This window comes from Rattus rattus, chromosome 5 (genome assembly GCF_011064425.1).
Source record: "Rattus rattus isolate New Zealand chromosome 5, Rrattus_CSIRO_v1, whole genome shotgun sequence".
NCBI classification, from domain to species: Eukaryota; Metazoa; Chordata; class Mammalia; order Rodentia; family Muridae; genus Rattus; species Rattus rattus.
This window is the reverse complement of record NC_046158.1, coordinates 28,138,855-28,157,335: the sequence shown is the minus strand read 5'-3', so window position 1 is coordinate 28,157,335 and position 18,481 is coordinate 28,138,855. Positions and strand designations below refer to the sequence as shown.

General features: G+C 38.4%; 1 protein-coding gene across 1 annotated transcript; it reads left to right on the top strand.

Moving 5' to 3' along the window:
* Window positions 1-237: 237 nt before the first annotated feature.
* On the top strand, window positions 238-18,222 carry Mmadhc (metabolism of cobalamin associated D). The gene is made up of 8 exons (XM_032903273.1): window positions 238-351; window positions 663-716; window positions 4,081-4,225; window positions 5,687-5,904; window positions 9,298-9,403; window positions 10,338-10,468; window positions 16,882-16,968; window positions 17,715-18,222. Exons 2-8 carry the CDS (start codon window positions 708-710, stop codon window positions 17,907-17,909), a joined length of 891 nt encoding a protein of 296 aa, XP_032759164.1. The 5' UTR covers window positions 238-351; window positions 663-707; the 3' UTR covers window positions 17,910-18,222.
* Window positions 18,223-18,481: the final 259 nt, after the last annotated feature.

Below are 18,481 nucleotides of genomic sequence, written 5' to 3'. Positions count from 1 at the left end.
AAAAAATCATAAACAGAAAACAGTTTTTAAAATTTAAAAACAACAACAAAAAAAAATCTGTCAAAGGTACCAAAGAGTCAATGAAGCAAAGACTCAGCTAAGACTGGTGCTGAGTCCTGTAAACATTCCCAATTTGGTCCCACCCCGCCGTGATCCACCCATCAGTTTACCCAATGAAAGACCAGCTCACCTTCTGAAGCCCTGTGATCAGCCTCTACTCGAAGATCGACCGACAGCATCGATGCGCTCCGAGGCAACTACTCAGGTCTGGGCGTCAACAGCGCCTGCCTGGACCGCCATTTTGACAGTGGACGTGTTGAGGGACTGGATCAGCTGGCGGTGTGGTGACTGGTACGGATGGTTCCCACCCGCGGTCTCTTCTGCACTTTCACCGGTGACCCTGCCCCTGCTGTCGGTATTGCCCCCGTCCACCCCCCTCTGCCCTGGGCTCTTCTGCTCGCTCCCCACACCGCTCCGCCCGAGCCTACGCTCGGAGCGCAGACCTGCTGGGTTCCGCCCGGCCCGAGTGTTCCCACGGGTTCTCGGTGACGCGGGGCCCGAGGTCTGGCTTTGGGGAGGGACAAGCTAATACTGCCTGGCCCGAACCTTCGTCGGTACAGCTTGGTCTGTCACTAGCCCGTTTTGTTTTTGCTCTCTCCCAGGGATACTTTGCAGAGGGGAAAAGTCTGCGTCCGCCTTCACTAGAAATGGCCCATGTAAGTCACTCTTAGAATAAACTTGTTAGGAAATGGAGGGCCGAGTTTATGATGACGTTGGCATAATGGTCGCCTTAATGTATCAGCAGTGTCGGGGAGCAGAGGGTGTGAAATTAGGTTTTTATGCTTTGAAATCAGTTCAGCACATTCTATTAAATTCTGGTACGTTTGTTTCCCCAGTTTAATATTTTCATATTTTATATGCATATAATCCAACTCAATGCAAGCATCCTTTCAACAATTCTAAAAGCGATTTCAGCAAATATTTAGAACGTTTTAAGCCCTTTACAAAAAACAAAACAAAAAGCCTTTGGTTAAGCTGAAGTTTTGAAGTTATTAGTATAGTAAGTGACTTTACAATTTCTATAAAAGCACAGCAAAAGTTCTTATTCACACTTACGGACTTGACTCTAAGTGCCCGAGTACTATGCACATTCTACCTAAGATAGTTCATAGGTTAAGGACATAAGAAATATGAAGGCTTCTATTAGAAGTAACACATGATGGGGCCAGGAAAGAGAGCGAAGCTGTTAGGACCACAGGCCAATACCCAAGGACCCAAGCTCCTAACACCCGCAAGACTGGTCACAACTTTCTGGAACTCCAGTTCTGGGGGACCAGTGCCCACATCAAAACCCAGGTACACATCCATACTTTCAGACAAACACTTTTTAAGTAGCACATAATAGTTTCTTGAAAGCTTGAAAAAGTTATCATGAGAGATGCATGCATAAGAGAAAATTGGGAGTTTGAGATCCCCCTAATGGGAAAACCTTTACCTTGAGTTTTTAGAGATGAGTGTGGATCATCCAAGGTTTAAATTAGAAGATCAGGTGTTATATTAAAAACAAACAAACAAAAAAACTTTCCCCCGAGTTGTTTAAATATTAGGGTGTCATTTCTGCCCACCTGAGTGTAAGAAGTGCAAAGGACATAATATAGGAGGTGAAGTTGGCCTGGGAGATAAAGGAATATTCAAGAATCTGAATGCTGGGTTGGGGATTTAGCTCAGTGGTAGAGCACTTGCTCAGCAAGTTTAAGGCCCTGGGTTGGTCCCCAGCTCAAAAAAAAAAAAAAAAAAAAAAAAAAAAAAAGAATCTGGAATGCTGTGCTCAGTAATTTTTCTTCATTCAAGTTGTAATGTAACCAGAGCTGTAGTAAAAAATTAATATGGCAACAATTAGTTGAGCTGGCATTTCTGTTTCGAAGTGTTTGAAGGTGTGACTGTAGAGACAAGTCCTAAGAGGAGAATACCAGTGTGAGCCGAGTTTTAAGGTGAATTTTTATCAACCTGCCCTGAAGGGGTGTGATATGAAGAGGCCTATGATAGTGTAAAAGGAGGGAGGTTAGGTGAAACAGGATAGTACTGTGTTTTAAATGAATATGAATTTATCAAAAAATAACAACTCTTTATTAGAATGCTGTTTATACTGAATTTAAGGTTTACCATTTAGATGTGAAAACAGAAGAGTTTTGTGTTGTCTTATATGTGTTGCAAATTCTGGGCAGGTATTACTAGTGAAATATGCATACACATATGTCTATAACAATTTATTTAACATCCTGAGTTTTTAAAAATGCCCATATTTAGCATCTAGACAAACTGAACTTGACACTCATCTGGATATACCTATTTCAAACTTTCGCCCCCTTTTCCTGAAACTCAAAAACTTTTAATAAAATTTCCCAAGTTAGATGATTCTCAGTGAAGGCCCAGGTCTGCTTTTCTGTAAAGTCAGAAGACACTGCAGCTGAGTTAGTGTGCTTAGATGGCATCAGTTATCCACAAATGGCTGTAACTGAAGATCCCTTCTTCCATGTGAAAGACATATTTCAGTGTGTCTAAGCTCTGAAACACGGACACCCATGACTCTATGGTAACTCCTGATAATCCAGGCCGGTGATATCAGCAGTTTTTATTGTAAACGGCCAGCTGGCAAATTAGCTGAGCAATAGGCTACTGCTGATGTCATGGTGTAAGAGCAGGCATGGGCGGTACAGAAGTGAATGACTGGGTCTGTTACAGTGGAATCTTAGCTCCCATCAGCTGATTGGGAAAGCATTTGACATCTCTACATTCAATATTCTAACCTAAGTATTCCCCAATCTATCCATGCTCTCATATTTACATAGTCAACAATTTAACTCAGTCAGGGAAATAAATGTAAGATCAGAAAATTCACTACAAAGTTATGCCAAAATTGAGGAAAGTGATCATTGCCACCAAACTAAGGAATAATAGCACAGTCTACAGCAGGAAAGGAAAGGATTGAAAAGGAAACATTTAGGTCCAAAGATAAATTCTCAAGTCTCTGGTTTAAGAATCTCACTAGTTGTTCTACATTTTAGTATTTATTAAATTAGGTAGTATTTTATAGGTTCACTTTGTGACCTTATATTAGGAAAAACACACTTCTATCCCAAAATAATGTTTGCTCTAATATTTGTGTTGAATCTGAAGGTGAATCTGAAGGAAAGAGTTTATATGGGAGTGAGAGAGTGATTACAAGAACTGTGGCAAGCCAAGTAGGGCCATAGGCAACCCAGGGAAAGCCAAGGGTCAAGGGTTTTTGGATTTAGAATACAGAAGGTTGCTTAATTTATTGGTTTTTTTTTTTTTTTTTCCCCTGTGGATCAACACCAGGTAGCATTAGTCCAAAAGTGAACAGGCAGTTATTGGCTAGGCATCCCCATAAAAGTGTTGGATTAATTTGCAGAAGCAAAGCTAATCAAAAAGCAAAACTACAGTGGCCTTTGTGAAATGTTATGGTTTGTGAGAGTTCGTTTACTATTCCCAGAGACCTCCCTTCATCTCAGCATGGCCTCCTTGACAGGATTTGGCATACATGCCCTCCCTTTTGATTCTGAGAAGTATCAGTAATGTTTTGGGTTTCATTGTAAGTACACATATTGTTTGTCACACAGTAGGCATTCCACAGAGGTAGTAAAGTAGTATGTGTTGTTTTTAATAGGTATAACCCAGTGGGATGAATTAACTTACTGCATAGACATGAGAACCTAAATTTGAGTTTGCACCCATGTAAAAGTCCAGGTATGGCTGCACATGCTTATAAGACCAGCCCTTTGGGGGAGATGACAGAAGTTCCCTGGGACTTGATGGCCATCGTAGTATCTCCAGGCTCAGTGAGAGACTATCCAAAGCAATAAGGTAGAGAGGGATAGAACAGGACTCCTGCTGGTCTCCTCTAGCCTTCTGAGTGTACCCAAGCACACCTGTGCAATCATCATACACATACATGCATGTACACCACATGTGTGCACATACATACAAAGATAAAACACAATATGAGGTTTGTCAGAATTTATTATTTATAGCCAAAAATGTCAATTTCTCTATTATTAGGTGCTCTGTAACAGAGCCAGACTGGTTTCCTATCTCCCAGGATTTTGTTCTCTAGTGAAAAGAGTTATCAATCCAAGAGCCTTTTCAACTGCAGGATCGTCAGGTTCCGATGAGTCTCACCTGGCCACTGCACCTCCAGATATATGTAAGTAAAAGATTTATTGCTTTTATTAAGTGTGTGTGTGTGTATATATACACGTACTTGTTTCAAAACTTTATGTTGTGCTTTCTCTAATAGTTTTTCTTGAAGTTTTATATTTTTTTTTTAACTTTTGCTTCATTGAAAATAAAGATCTGGCTAGATATATCAGAAAGATAAAATATTACAAAAATACATTAAAACAATGTTCCTTATAGGATTATATGCCAGTAAACATAGTTAAAATATTATGAGGTAAAAGTCCATTTGATATACTTAGTCTCCAGAATATCATAGTTTGGTACACAGTGTACTGTGTATTTCCTATAGGTATCACATGACTAAGAAGTATAGCTGTCTACCTACCAACAAGACGGATCATTGTATATAGTCTGTTGCTACTGAAGAAAAATGTCAAAATTCAATGTTAAGTGCATATTGTATTCATACTGTCATAAAGCTAAAAAATCCTAAATTGAGCCATTGGAAGTCCAGTACTATCTATACTTGGTTCCAGAAATTCTGGTTGGTTGGTTTGTCTTTTTAAGATTTTATTTTTATTTTTAATTATGTGTGTGGAAGCGGGTCTATGTGTGGGTGTGTGCATGTGAGTGCAGGTACTTGGCCAGAAGAGCGTTCAGTCCCCTGGAACTAGAGCTATAGGCAGTTGTGGGTGGCCCCACTTGAGTTCAGGAACTGAACTAAGCACTTCTTAAGATGAGTATGCACTCTTAGTCGCAGAGTGAGCTTATCAATCCTAAAATCGATTTCACAAACTTAGTTTCTTTCTGTCAGCTGACATACAGTCTTCCTGAACCAGGTCTCTTGATTCTGTAAGTTATGTTGCTAATTACACTTCTTTGCTAAATCTTGTCAATGAAGCAAGCATTTTGTGTGTTTATTATGTATTTGTTGAATAATTTGCCTGGCATCTGCAGTGCCTATTAATCTGTTATTTGCATCACTATCATAAATCATCCTAAGGTATTTTATTTTTTTTATTTATGTTATTTTCTTGATAAATACATATATATATATTTGAGCTGAGGCCCAAACCCAGGGCCTTGTGCTTGCTAGGCAAGCACTCTACCACTGAGCTAAATCCCCAACCCCCTTGATAAATATTCTTTATTATTTCTCTCAGCAGCAGTTTCTAAACTATGAGTCATTGTCCCAGGCTGTTTAAAGACAATGGGTAATGATTAGTAAGTTTTAAAAAATTATACATTTCATACTTCAAAATTTGTATTCATGCTAAAAAACAAAGGCTTTTAGAAACTTAACCCAATGTGTCCCAAAAGTATTCCACATGGAATTCTTGTTCCGTCAAAAATCTTTACTGTGATTTAAGATCACCAGGGCATTTAAGGGCCTAGAGCTTCCCTGGTTTTGATTTTGGTTGTTTCTAACACCTCCGCCATTTATATTACCTGACGGTTAACTGTGTATGACCTGTGTTCCCTTCAGGCTCTCGGACAGTGTGGCCTGATGAAACCATGGGACCCTTTGGACCTCAGGACCAGAGATTCCAGCTTCCTGGGAATATAGGCTTCGATTGTCACCTCAATGGGACAGCCTCACAGAAGAAAAGCCAGGCCCATAAAACCTTGCCTGATGTTCTAGCAGAGCCTCTTTCAACCGAAAGGCACGAGTTTGTGATGGCCCAGTATGTGAATGAGTTTCAGGTTGGTTGCTAATACGCCGCTCTTATTAAGGCTTCATTACTTTTTCTTTTACTGTGTATGTTTTATTGAGAAGGTGAAAAAAAGGCAATATATATAAAAGCAGCATAACCAGCTTCTAAAAGATAACCAGGCACTGTACAGTTTGTATGTTTAAATTATAATCTGTTAAATAGTTCTTCCAAAATACATTAATAGTAACTACTGTTCCAAATATGACTGCTGAATTGTTTTCTTTATTGCTAAAGACAAGGTTTTTTGTCTTTCTAAAATTCTGGTAATTCTAAAATGACTTATGGGGCAGTCATGGTGGCACATACCTGTAATTCCAGTACTTGGCCAGTAGGGGAAAGCTAGAAAGTAGGTTCAAAACTAGCCTGACCTACATTGTGCATTCAGGCAATTATAAATGTATAAAGCAGTATAAATGTTTGACTTTAGGGGGGAAGAAAAGAAAAAAAATTCTAAAGGATTAGAGGAGGGTTTTGTTTATATTTTTTTCCTTTTGGAGTGTGTGTGTGTGCGTGTGTGTGTGTGCGTGCGCGTGCTTGTGTGTGTGCAGGTATACTTGCTCAAGAGGGCATGAGTGGTGACCAAAGTTGATACAGGGGTATCTTCCTTAGTTGCTTCTCCACCTTACTCTTTGAGGCAGAGTCTGTCACTGGATCAGCTCTATGTTTAGGCAAGGCTGACCAGCAAGACCACCAACATCGAACACAGATGTATGTGCCTCCATGCCTAGCCCTGTAGGTGGATGCTGAGGATTCAAACTCAGGTCCTCATGTTTATATGAGAATACTTTCTGAGTCCTATGTTATAATTGTGCAACTAGAATTCTTGTTTTTGTTTGTTTGTCATTTGTTTTTGCTTTTTCGAGACAGGATTTCTATATTTAATAGTCTGGGCTGTCCTGGAACTCACTTTGTAGATCAGGCTGGCCTCTTAACTAAGAGATTCACTGGCCTTTGCTTCCCAAGTGCTGGTGTTAAAGGCATGCGCCACCATGTCCCGCTCACCATTATTCTTGGAAATGGAAGGCTACGTACATTTCAGAGTTTCGGTTAACCTCCTAAGATAAAACACTGCTGCATAGTTTAACTAGAGGGGTTTTTGGTGTGGTTGGTTGGTTCGGCTTTTTGACAGTAATGAGTTTTTGTTTGTTTTTAAAGATTTATTTTTAATTATGTGGCATATACGTCTGTGTTTGGGTATGTGCACATGAGTACAGGTGCCCATCATATCCTCTGGAGCTTGAGTGCTGCATGAAGTAGATGTTAGGGACTGAACTCAGGACATCTGCAACAGCAATCACGTTCTTAGCTTTTGAACCACCTTAGCAGCTCCTGCTGGTACAGATTTTTGAATAAAGCTACATTATTTGGTACACTAGTCCCTCAAAGTATGTGTTGTATTGGCTGCCAGGACTTTGGGATTTAGTTGACTTCTGGATCTTTCTGTATCAGATAGCTCTTGTTCAGTCCTCTCATTTCTTCATTCTTCCATCTTGCGGCTCTCGTGTTGCCCATTCAGCCCATATTCCCGGCTGGCCGCCCTCTGTGGTTAGCAGTCACAAATCCCCATAACCCGGGAAACCAAAACTCGAGAGGCTTGTAATTTATCAATCAGATTTACATCAGTAAATCCTCACCCCACAAAACATCCTCACAATGAACTCAGAGCCAATTGATATTGATATAAACTGCCCACCTAGATAAGACGATTGTCCTGTAATTATCCGTCCCTTATAGGATACTCATAGCTACCTGTGGCTATTTAAAACCACGTGGAATCTGGATGTCTTTCCCTTCCTCTATCTTCATTCCTCCTTTTCTATCTCTCTCCACCTCTCAAAAACTCTCAGCCTGCCCTCCTTTTCCACTGTCCAATCACAGGCTTGTCTTTCACCTGCCCTCATCTTCCTTCAGACAGCAATTTACGTTTTCCCCTTTTTTATCCAATTGAAATGCTCTTTTCTCTCAGATATAAATTGAGCATAACTATTGATGGTTGATATGTGGGCTACCATGAAGGCAGAGAGACCGCTGGGACTAGAGAGTAGCTGGTATGGGATGGTGCCTTTTTTTTTTCACTCAACATTCCTTTTTGTACCAAATACTTGATCTTTCCCACAAATTCTGTTCTTAATCTTCTTGTTTAAGTTATTCTTTAGTCACTAGTTCAATAGCATTTTCAGTTCCTAAATTTATAATTCCTAAGTCAGTATTATTTCTGACATTTGCCTAGTGGATGTCTTTATTTGGATATCTGGTAAGTCCCAGATTTTGTGCTTACTACTGAAGTGGTCCTTTTATCCCCTTAAAGTTTGTCTTTATTCCAGTATAATCAGTCATATAAATAGTATAGCTATCTTTCCTCTATCTTAAGATACATTTTAAGATAACTTATATATAACTTAATATTTAATTATACAATTAATATATTTGTGCATTAAATATGATTTATATATAAATATATTTATTTTATTTATTGTAGGACCATCCTTGCCTCCCTCTCTAGCATGTCCCCTCAAATACTGTCAGAATCACATTGTACTTCCACTCTGTGAATTTTATCCTAAGTTATTGTTGTCTTTTCAGTTTTGTCAGACTTTAAGACCTGTTTCTTTTACTCGCATTTTTAGGGACATTATAATACAGCATGGTAGACTAGGGAAAGAGAATGAATCTGGGTTTAGGTGTTGGCTGTAGCACTTAGTTGGTGACTTTGAGAAAGTCATTTAATCTTTCTGAGCCTTTGTTTCTTTATATGAAAAGTGAAAAGAGTAACAGCAATAGTGGACTTGCAGCCTTACAGTTTTGTCACATTGTTTTCCTCCTGAATTCCTAACCTGTATTCTACCTGGAAACACCCACATTGGTTGCTGCAATTTCAGCTTTTCCTGAATCCTGCTTTCAAAGCAGTTGCCTCCCATACTCCATTCCTAGAAGCTTTAATACTGTGGCAACTTCATGTTGAACTGCAATTTTTATAAATGCTGCTTTTCTTCTGCTACATGTTATATTTGAGAGTAAAAGCTGGACTTTAAAATATATTTTATTTTTTAAGTACTGTCTACTCATGTCAAAGGGCCTAATATATTATAAGATATGGCTAAATTTCAACCTCAATGCTTTATGTAGCCAAAGCTATATGATTCAACTTATTTTTTAAATTAGCATCATCACAATTTTATAATAATTCAGTGTCACCTAAATATCACAAAAGGTAGCATTGTAACATTTCTGTTACACCCTGTTTCTTAGCCAAATTCTGTTCCTATCAAATGCCAGAATATCAGTATAAATATTTAATATTTAAATAAAGTTAAATTCTTAAGAAATATAGCATGTTATTCATACTCAGATTTTTCCTTCATCCTTGTCCTTGTTCCCACAGGATAGCAATGCACCTGTTGAGCAAGAGATCAGCAGTGCAGAAACTTACTTTGAAAGTGCCAGAGTTGAGTGTGCCATCCAGACGTGTCCCGAACTGCTGCGGAGAGGTATCCTTTCTCTATTGACATTCAAAATGCGTATTAGATAATGGTAGTGATGTCCTCCTGTGCTTAATGAGGGACTCGGAGTACTTATAGGTCATGTGTTGATAGTTAATGTCTGGCTAGAAATAATTGCTTGATCTCTGACATCTGAACTCATGTTCAGTAATACAGGAATAATAGGATTTATAGTAACTTTTCCCTTAAACTTCGTGTTTTTGCTCTTGTAACTATGATTTTTATATCCATACAATGAATTTTTTATTATATCCATCTTCATTCCTTTCTGTTCTTGAGGATCTCCTACCACCTACCTAAATTTTCCCATAAACTATCCATCATACTCCATATCTTTCTCTTCTTAAAACATAAACTATGGAGTCCATTTGGTGCTGCCAAGAGCATGGTCAACCTACCAGGAGCCACATCCTTAAAGAAAACTGGGTTATCTTCCCCTCCATGCCATCAGCTGTCCATAGCTCCTCAGTTAGGGGTGGAGACTAGTGACCTTCTCTCTGCCTCCTGCTGGAAAGTTAACAGTCTTCATTTTGTGCAGGTCATCTGCATAGCTTCTCTGAGTTCATAGGTACAGAAGGCCCTGTCGTGTGCCATCCTTCCTGAGTTCTGGGAGCTGGTGCGGTGTGGAGGTCCCATTGGTGGCTGGGTATTCACAGTCACGTATTCTCTGCTCTTTGGCCAGTGGTCAGAAAACTCTTAATAATAAAAGCTGAAAATGATGTTAAAAGCAAAACCTGTTCCAGCTCATCCAGTAAAGCTGCATTCAATTCCCTTTTCAAAAGCAGCATATGCATATGCTTGTAAATCTGCCTTAGCAGAGTGTAACTTAATTTCATCTGAGGAAGTTATTTCTAGGGATTATAGCTCTTTGTGTAAAGCTAACTCTTTGTTTCCTTCTTGGGATTTATATTATTGTTTTTAGATTTTGAGTCACTTTTTCCAGAGATGGCTAATAGCAAACTGATGATTCTGACTGTAACCCAGAAAACTGAACATGACATGACTGTCTGGAGTGAAGAGGTAGAAGTTGAGAGAGAGGCGCTCTTGGAGAAGGTAACTCTTCCATGTCCTTGTAATGTAATGTCATAATCAAATGCCACTACACCAGTCATGGTGACACATAATTATGAAAATCCCTCTTACATGAACTAATAGTACACATTGAGGTTCAGATTTAGACTGCTATCCCACTGTAGAGTCAGCAGGCTTTGTTTGTTTTGTTCTGTTTTTTTTAAAAAATTATTTATTTACACATACACACACACACATACACTTTATGTTGCTGTCTTCAGACACAGCAGAAGAGGGCATCAGATCTCATTACAGATGGTTGAGAGCCACCATGTGGTTGCTGGGAATTGAATTCAGGACCTCTGGAAGAGCAGTCAGTGCTCTTAACAGCTGAGCCATCTCTCTAGCTCCTTCAGCCTTCTGTTTTGTTTTGTTTTGTTTTGTTTTGTTTTGTTTTGTTTTGTTTTGTTTAAACCTGCCTTTAAATGAACAAGGTAGCAGCAACCTTACCTGACTGGATTTTCCATGTCATCAACTTTTACAATCTTACCTACTGCATAGCTGTAATCTGATGTACTCTTTCATGCCCTGACCTAGAATAATAAATGTGTATGTTTGTGTTATGGTAATCACTTCCTAAAAGCAGCCAGCAGTTTGGAAGAAACCTTACCCAATAAGTAACCACCATAAATGTTGGAAACAGCACATGGATACTATTTGATAAGTGAATGTTGGTCTTTCTGATTGTTTCTGGTGCACTAGGAGTCTGACTTAATCCCTTGTAAAACTCTGTTAGTATCTGTAAAGTATCCTTCATTCCTTCCCCATGGGATGATTTTCTGTGCCATTGTGTAAGTACAGAGCAAAAGTCCTTTGTGGGGGACAGGAACATAGCACAGATAAGACTCAGCAACATTCAGGCAGGAACAGGTTCAGACTCATGGAGCTGACAAATTTACAGATGAGCAAGAAGCCATAAGCTACGGGGAGGCAAGTAAAGAATTCAAATCCAGGCTCCCTGTTAAATTACCCAAAGATAAAGTCTGATTTCTTTTCCTTAACCCAACACCAGTACATACTGGTAATCCTTGAGTTATCACTAATGCATTTAGCCAATGCAACTGCTCTCTTTTGCATGAGAGAAATTGTCTTTTCTAGTCTGTATTTGTTCTGTGAACTATTTCAAACACTGAAGAAATAGCACCATTTTTTCAAGGGAAAAAAAATTGCTCCTTTCAGGGGCTGCAGAGATGGCTCAGCAGTCACGAGCACACGCTACTCTTTCCCAGAACCTGAGTTTGATACCCAGCACCCGCATGGTGACTTGTAACTATAGTTCCAGGGGATCCATTGATCTATTACAGCTTTCATAGCACCATAATGCATATTGTCCACAGACATATATGCAGGCAAAATAGCCATACATGTGACTTAAGTAAATAATGTTTTTTCAGTGCCTCCTTTCTTAATATTCTTGAAACATTTAGTTCTATTTATTCCTTTTCTGAATTTTTCTAAAATATATTACTCCAACACCTCGTCCCTTTCCTGCATTTCCCCTGTACCCTCTGTAACATATCGAGTAAATACTGAGAAGCCACCCAGTCACCTCTAAGGAGTAAGTAATAACACTGAACCGTGTCACAGGGAATCATAATGTGTGCATCTTTTTTCCTGCCCTTTGCTTTTAACCTACAGATATGTTCTGATAGCTTCAATATGTGTAGATATATTTTATTTCTTATCAAATACGCATTGTATTATGAGTAAACTGAAATTTTGAAATTACTTTAAGATTTCTTTTGTGATTTATAAATTGAAAATCCAACTTTGCTGTTACTGGCACAGCTGTGGAAAATCATTGTTACATCCATTTTTAAGAGCACAAATCTCCCTAGACTCCTAGGTAGAAGATGGCTGAATTACTGTCATTTTAAATTCAATAGATGCTTATGATATGCCTACCCCAGAAACTAACTTAATATATATGCTATGATGCTAACTTACCTTCTACCTTAGCATTTCTTAACAACCAGATAAAATGTCAGATAATTACTTATATTCATATGTATTTAACGATTTAAAACTATATAGTAATTAAAATTAATGATGGGTAATACGAATTTTTCTGTAGGACAAGAGAAAGTATTCCACTGTGGATGGATTTGATTGCCTTAGCTTGCTCTAGTTGAAAAATCCCCTTACTGGTTCCCATGCAAGACAGTGTCGGGCGTTGTATTACTTATTAGGATTAACTAGATGGTTCTCTTCGTTTGTGATAATATATTAAAACTTACATGTTCAGCAGTATTTTATGATAATAACATGTTACTCAGATTACCACATGGAGCTTACTAATACATAGAGTGTTTTGACAGGTGTAGCATATTTGTTATATCCTAATTAAAATGTAATTATATAGAGGCATACAACATGGTGTGATAGCTTGCACCTTTGATCCCAGCACTTAGGAGGCAGAGGCAGGTGGATCACTGAGAGTTTAAGGCTAGCCTGGCCTATATAGTGGGTTCTAGGATAGCCAGGAAAACATAGTAAGAGAGTCCTTATCTACAAACAGACGTACTTTCAGATTTAAGAGAATTAAAGTAGGCAATATTAACAGACATCTTATTTACATATGAAGAGTTTAATAAATGACTAGTTTTTATCACATAGTGTGCTGCCACAGCGCTCATTCTTCTGACCTAATCTGATATCCACTCCAATACACTCCTTTCAGATGCCTGTGACAAGTGTGGGCTGTGACTTGTACAAGCCACATTTCTGTGGGAAACATTTTAGTTAATGAGTTTGTTGGAACTACTTGTAACATATTCTCCATGTCCAATTCTGATTTTTTCCAGCAGATGTCAGTGTTTGCCTTTGATGAATAGAAATCATAAGACATTTGCTGGTGCTTATAATGAGATTCTTTTAGTAACTTTTATACATGCTTGACTGTATTGTTTTGTTCTTTTTAGTTTTTAGGGATGACTTTTTTCAATAAGTTGGAGTATGGTGTAATGACTTTTAAGACTTAAAAGATTATGAAATATAGCAACAACTGTTAATGATAAGTGTGGCTGATAATACAGCATTATTTAATATATATCACCAGTTTACAAGTAAATGTGGAGAGAAAAATTAGGGTAGGTGCTATGCCTGTGTAGGACTCATACAATTTTATGTAAAACATGTAAAAAATAAATGATAATAGATAGTTCTGATAAAAGAAAAAGCTTGTGGCAAGCAAACTTACACGTTATTTGTATAAAGTGACTTACCAGTGGCACAGCCCTCAGAAGAGGAAGTTAGAGACCTCACCCAGCCATCTGCACAGGCAGAATTTATAGACAGAAAGCAGACAATACTGTGATGGCAGCTCTGAGCTTGTCCACAGTACTGCGCATGGAATGATCAGTTGGCAGCCTGTGAGTGAACGGATCTCAGCTTTGTGTTATAGAACCTGCTCCTAAGTGAGGCTGGACTTAGGCTCTTAAGTTGTGGTATGTTAAGTTGAGAGTCAAACAAGAAAGCAAACCAAATTCCAGTTTCCTTATGTAACTGCTTTTCTTGGTCTCTAACACAGATCAAGTGCCTTTTGAAAGCTGAGCAGAAGATGTTGGCAGTGTAGAGAGAGGGGCTGAGGAAGGTGGAATCAGAACAAGGAGCAGGCTGGTTCGTCAAAGTTACTTCTTACAGGGTCAGAATAGGGAGGACCTGTTTATCATGCTGGCTCAGGTATACAAGGGCCCTTCTTATTGGTTGCTGTCAGTCTTCTGGCTGTTTTTGAAAACTATTATTTTAAATTTAATTTGATTATTAATTATATGACAGTAGTGTGAATAATTCCATTCTGGCTTGATCTGGTCTGCTTCATTAGTGCCAACATGGTGGCCTCCCATAAACTTTATCAAGCCTGAGTCATCTTCTTTATCCACTGATAAGAGCAAGACTGTAACTTTGATTAACATATATTTATAAGCCTATGATGGAGCTGTTAATGTCAGCAGCACATTAAATGATTAACAATGATCACTCCAGAATAACAGTTTACAAACAAAGTTATGGGAATATGGTCTCTTTCAAAATACATTTTTATACTTTTGCCTTTTGCTTAAAGGAATTTTTTTTTTTTTTGATATGTGCTGATCCCAAGCATCACTGATGTTGCACAGTGGGGTCATTATTAAGGGAAATAACGATTACTCTGCACAGTTACTCGGCTACCTCCACAACCAAGTTGATAGTCAAGACAGTTACTAAGTGTCTAACAGGTAGATAGCATCTGTATGGATTCAGTGGACCAAGAGATGATTCATGTCCCAGGCAGGTTGGCCAAGTACTGTGAGATTTCTATCACACTACTCAGAATGGCTTGACATTTAAAACCTACAAATTATTTAATCATTTCTATAATTTCCAGTAGTGTGTTTTGAGGGCAGTTGACCACAGATAACAAAAACCATAGAAAATGAATACTTAGATGGGGACTTGTGTATTATAGGCATCTTGAGCAATCCATCTCAGCTATAAGCTCTGCCTAGCACTGTTAAAGCATCCATAGACGTTAGATAAATGAATAGATGTGGCTGTGCCAGTAAAGTGACTTTGACTTGCTCTGGGACTATAATTTGCTAGTGTTTGGTGTAGAATATATTCTGCATTCCTGCGTCCTGGCCATTAGAGTCAGTGTCAGCTAAATGTCAGAAGTGCGGTGTCTGTTCACTCTTGATGGACCAGAAATCCATGTTGCCCAGCCTGTGTGATTGCTGCAAATTACCTTTCAGTTCTCAAGTTTCAAGTAGGCCCTTGCTCAGCCTATTAGAATAGTCTTGTCTCTTGCTTACTCTGCTCAGCATTTGCTAAGTAGCCAGGGTCCTTACTACTCAGGAGCCTGGTGTGTGTCTGCCTTTCACACGAGTCGGCCAGACAAAGGGCAGGTGTTCAGCGGTCCAGAAGTCTCACTGTTTTGCCTCCTAAACTCAGTGACATCACCACTTTGCTTGGACTCCACTGTGTCCTAGATTACTGTCTGTTGCTGCAATTAACACCAACCCAACTGGGGAGAAAAGAGTTTATGTAGCTTACATGTCCTGATCACAGGTGATCACTGAGGGAAGTCAGGGCAGAGATTTAAAGCAGGAACCTAGAGGCTGGGACTGAAGCAGACACCATGGAGAAACACTGCTTCCTGGCTTGCTTTCCAGGTCTTGTGCAGCCCGCTTACATAACCCAAGCCCACCTCTATAGGGGTGGCACCATCCGTAATAGGCTGAGTCCTCTATGTGTGTGATTAATCAAGAAAAGCCCCCACAAACCTGCCTGCAGGCTAATCTAAGGGAGACATTTTCTCATCCTCCTCCCAGGAGACCCTAGCTTGTGTCAGGTTGCCAAAATCTCACATGCGCCTCATGCTTTTAAATATGTATCCAGAGATAAAGGTAGACATTTGCTCCTATTTTCTCAAACAGCAAGACTTCTGAAACATAAGAATAGTTGCCTTGCATATTTTGATCAGTCTATAGCTTTCAACAGGCTATAGAGCTTTGGTCTCTGCTCCAACCAGAGTTAAAGGCATGTTCTTTGGTTTTAGACATCCGTTGTGCTTTTTGTCAGCAGGATAGTCTAGACTTCAGCTTTTCACTACTTACAGTTCTGGTTGGCAAGTACGCCATAGAAATCAAGATAGTAAGATCAACACCCGGCTCTGAACATGGAGTGTTCACATGTATACACAGTATCTGTGCATTTATTCCTCTGCTCCAACTACTTGTCTCTTCAGGTTTTTCTGTTTTATTTTATGTAATATGCTAGTGGTTTATCCTAGGGCCCTGGGCAAACTCCATGATTGAACTATCACAGTCCCTTTTTAATAGATTTTTAATTGCCTTTTCAGAAATATTTTGTGGCTATATGGGTGGATGAATACATTTAAAGGACACACAATAATTGAATCTTTTACAACTTTATTTATGGGTGTTTTGGCTACATTTATGTCTGTGCTTGGTGCCCACGGAAGCCAGAAGAGGAAGTCAGATTTGCTAGAACTGGCATCTGGCACGTTAGACAGTTGTAAGCTGACGTGTGGGAGCTAAGAGTCAAATGGAGGTCGTCTGAAGAGCAGCGTTTAACCATAGGACCAGCTGTCCAGCCTCTTTCACACCCTCTGTTAACCAGTAGACAGCTTAGCTCTTTTCTTTTTTTTTCTTTTTTTTTTCTTTTTACTTTTTGCTTATTTGTGATCTTAATCATATAAAAAAAATAAGCTATAGTTTGAAATTTAGGACATATGAGTTAATAAAAGAAATTTGAAGAAAAGTACAACATTTAGGTCTTATTAATCTGATAGTTTTCTTTGAAGCAAAAGATACTCATTTAGCATTTTATTTTAAGAAATATAAACCAATGTAAGTGATGCTGGGTTGAGCATTGACTTCACCCTTTCCCTGCAGTTCATTAATGGTGCTAAGGAAATTTGCTATGCTCTTCGGGCTGAAGGATACTGGGCTGACTTCATTGACCCGTCGTCTGGTTTGGCAGTAAGTATATATATTTTGAAAGCCATATTATATGGAGTAGATGCAGTTCTTATTATAAAATTATAACTTATTAAAAAATTATAAATGTTTTGGCCAATCCATTTAGACTTTTTACAACTCAAAATATTATCCAAACTATAGGAAATAAGTCCATTGGTTTCACTATTCTAGGAGACATATACAGCATTGTTTTTGTTAATGAGGTGTGTGTGTGTGTGTGTGTGTTTACTCTGTAAGCTGAAGCTTAGAAAGAACTGTGGTCTAGTCTAGTTCCTTAAAGGACTAAAATATGTTGAAGTTAAGAAAATGTAAAGTGCAAAAAATTAGAGAAGTGACTTTTTGGAAGTTTTTATACAGTTGTGGTTATGTACTTCAATCACAAGAAGTAATAAATTTATTTTTTAATTTTAAGATAGAAATACATAGTTTCTGCTTCTCAGTCAAGTACAGTGTCATGTAGACTAAAAGACTTTATCTTCCTTTAGTTCCCTTTCATATTTCATTATCTTTAATGTTTGTATAATGCTATACATCCACTTCTAGGAAGCTTGAAATTTACTAAATGATGCATTTTCCATTTCCAGCATGCATAAGAACTGGGAAGGGTGGGTTAGAATAGTTTGGGTTTGCAGGTCACTTTTTATTAGCTAAAAAATACATTGAAACAGATGAACATTTGCATTCACATAAACTTTCTTACAGTATCTTTCTAATGAAGACATTACTTCATTTCTTATTTCCTCCAGTTTTTTGGACCATATACAAACAACACACTTTTTGAAACAGATGAACGGTACCGGCATTTAGGATTCTCTGTTGATGACCTTGGCTGCTGTAAAGTGATCCGTCATAGTCTCTGGGGTACTCATGTGGTTGTAGGAAGTATCTTCACTAATGCAACAGCAGACAGCCATATCATGAGGAAGCTCAGTGGAAACTAGCAGGTGACACTGTGATAATTACAGCACTGTCTGTCTGTAACGGATTGCTCTATCATGGACCGCAGCTTCTAGAGGATTCTTGTTTCTAGGTATTTATTTCATCATTTATGGGTTTACAGGGACAGGTGACTTGGGGTTTCAAAATTGCAAATGCTAGTTCATATTCTGGAGTACATTGAACACTTCCATATTATGGAAAATGAGATCATCAACTTGTAACCAGGGTATGTATGGTCTTTTAGTGTTAATTCTCCCCTTTATTGGGAAAATTTTAATTATTTTTTCCAAAAATAAATCATACATTTGTCTATGACAGCTTGTGTCTTTTCATTGCAATAGCTTAAATACTGCACCCATTTAGCATGTTAAAGAAGCTACAATATTAAATTTTAAGTTGTTTTTTAGTACCATTCATAATTCTGGATTCACTGAAGACTTTAGCCTTCTAATATTTTTTAACTGCTAATCAAACTGACCCTAGTTTATTACTTTGAAACAATGTTATCAGGAAAAATAATAGTAAAAGTAGTACATCTTTTATGTATAAAAGTGTGTCAGTTTCATTCTTAGAC

What these genes read in the sequence shown, in the direction of transcription:
- Mmadhc (XM_032903273.1), top strand. An exon ending in AGTATGTGAATGAGTTTCAG is followed by an intron (nt 5,905 to 9,297) that starts GTTGGTTGCTAA and finishes TTGTTCCCACAG; the next exon opens with GATAGCAATGCACCTGTTGA. An exon ending in GAGAGGCGCTCTTGGAGAAG is followed by an intron (nt 10,469 to 16,881) that starts GTAACTCTTCCA and finishes CTTTCCCTGCAG; the next exon opens with TTCATTAATGGTGCTAAGGA.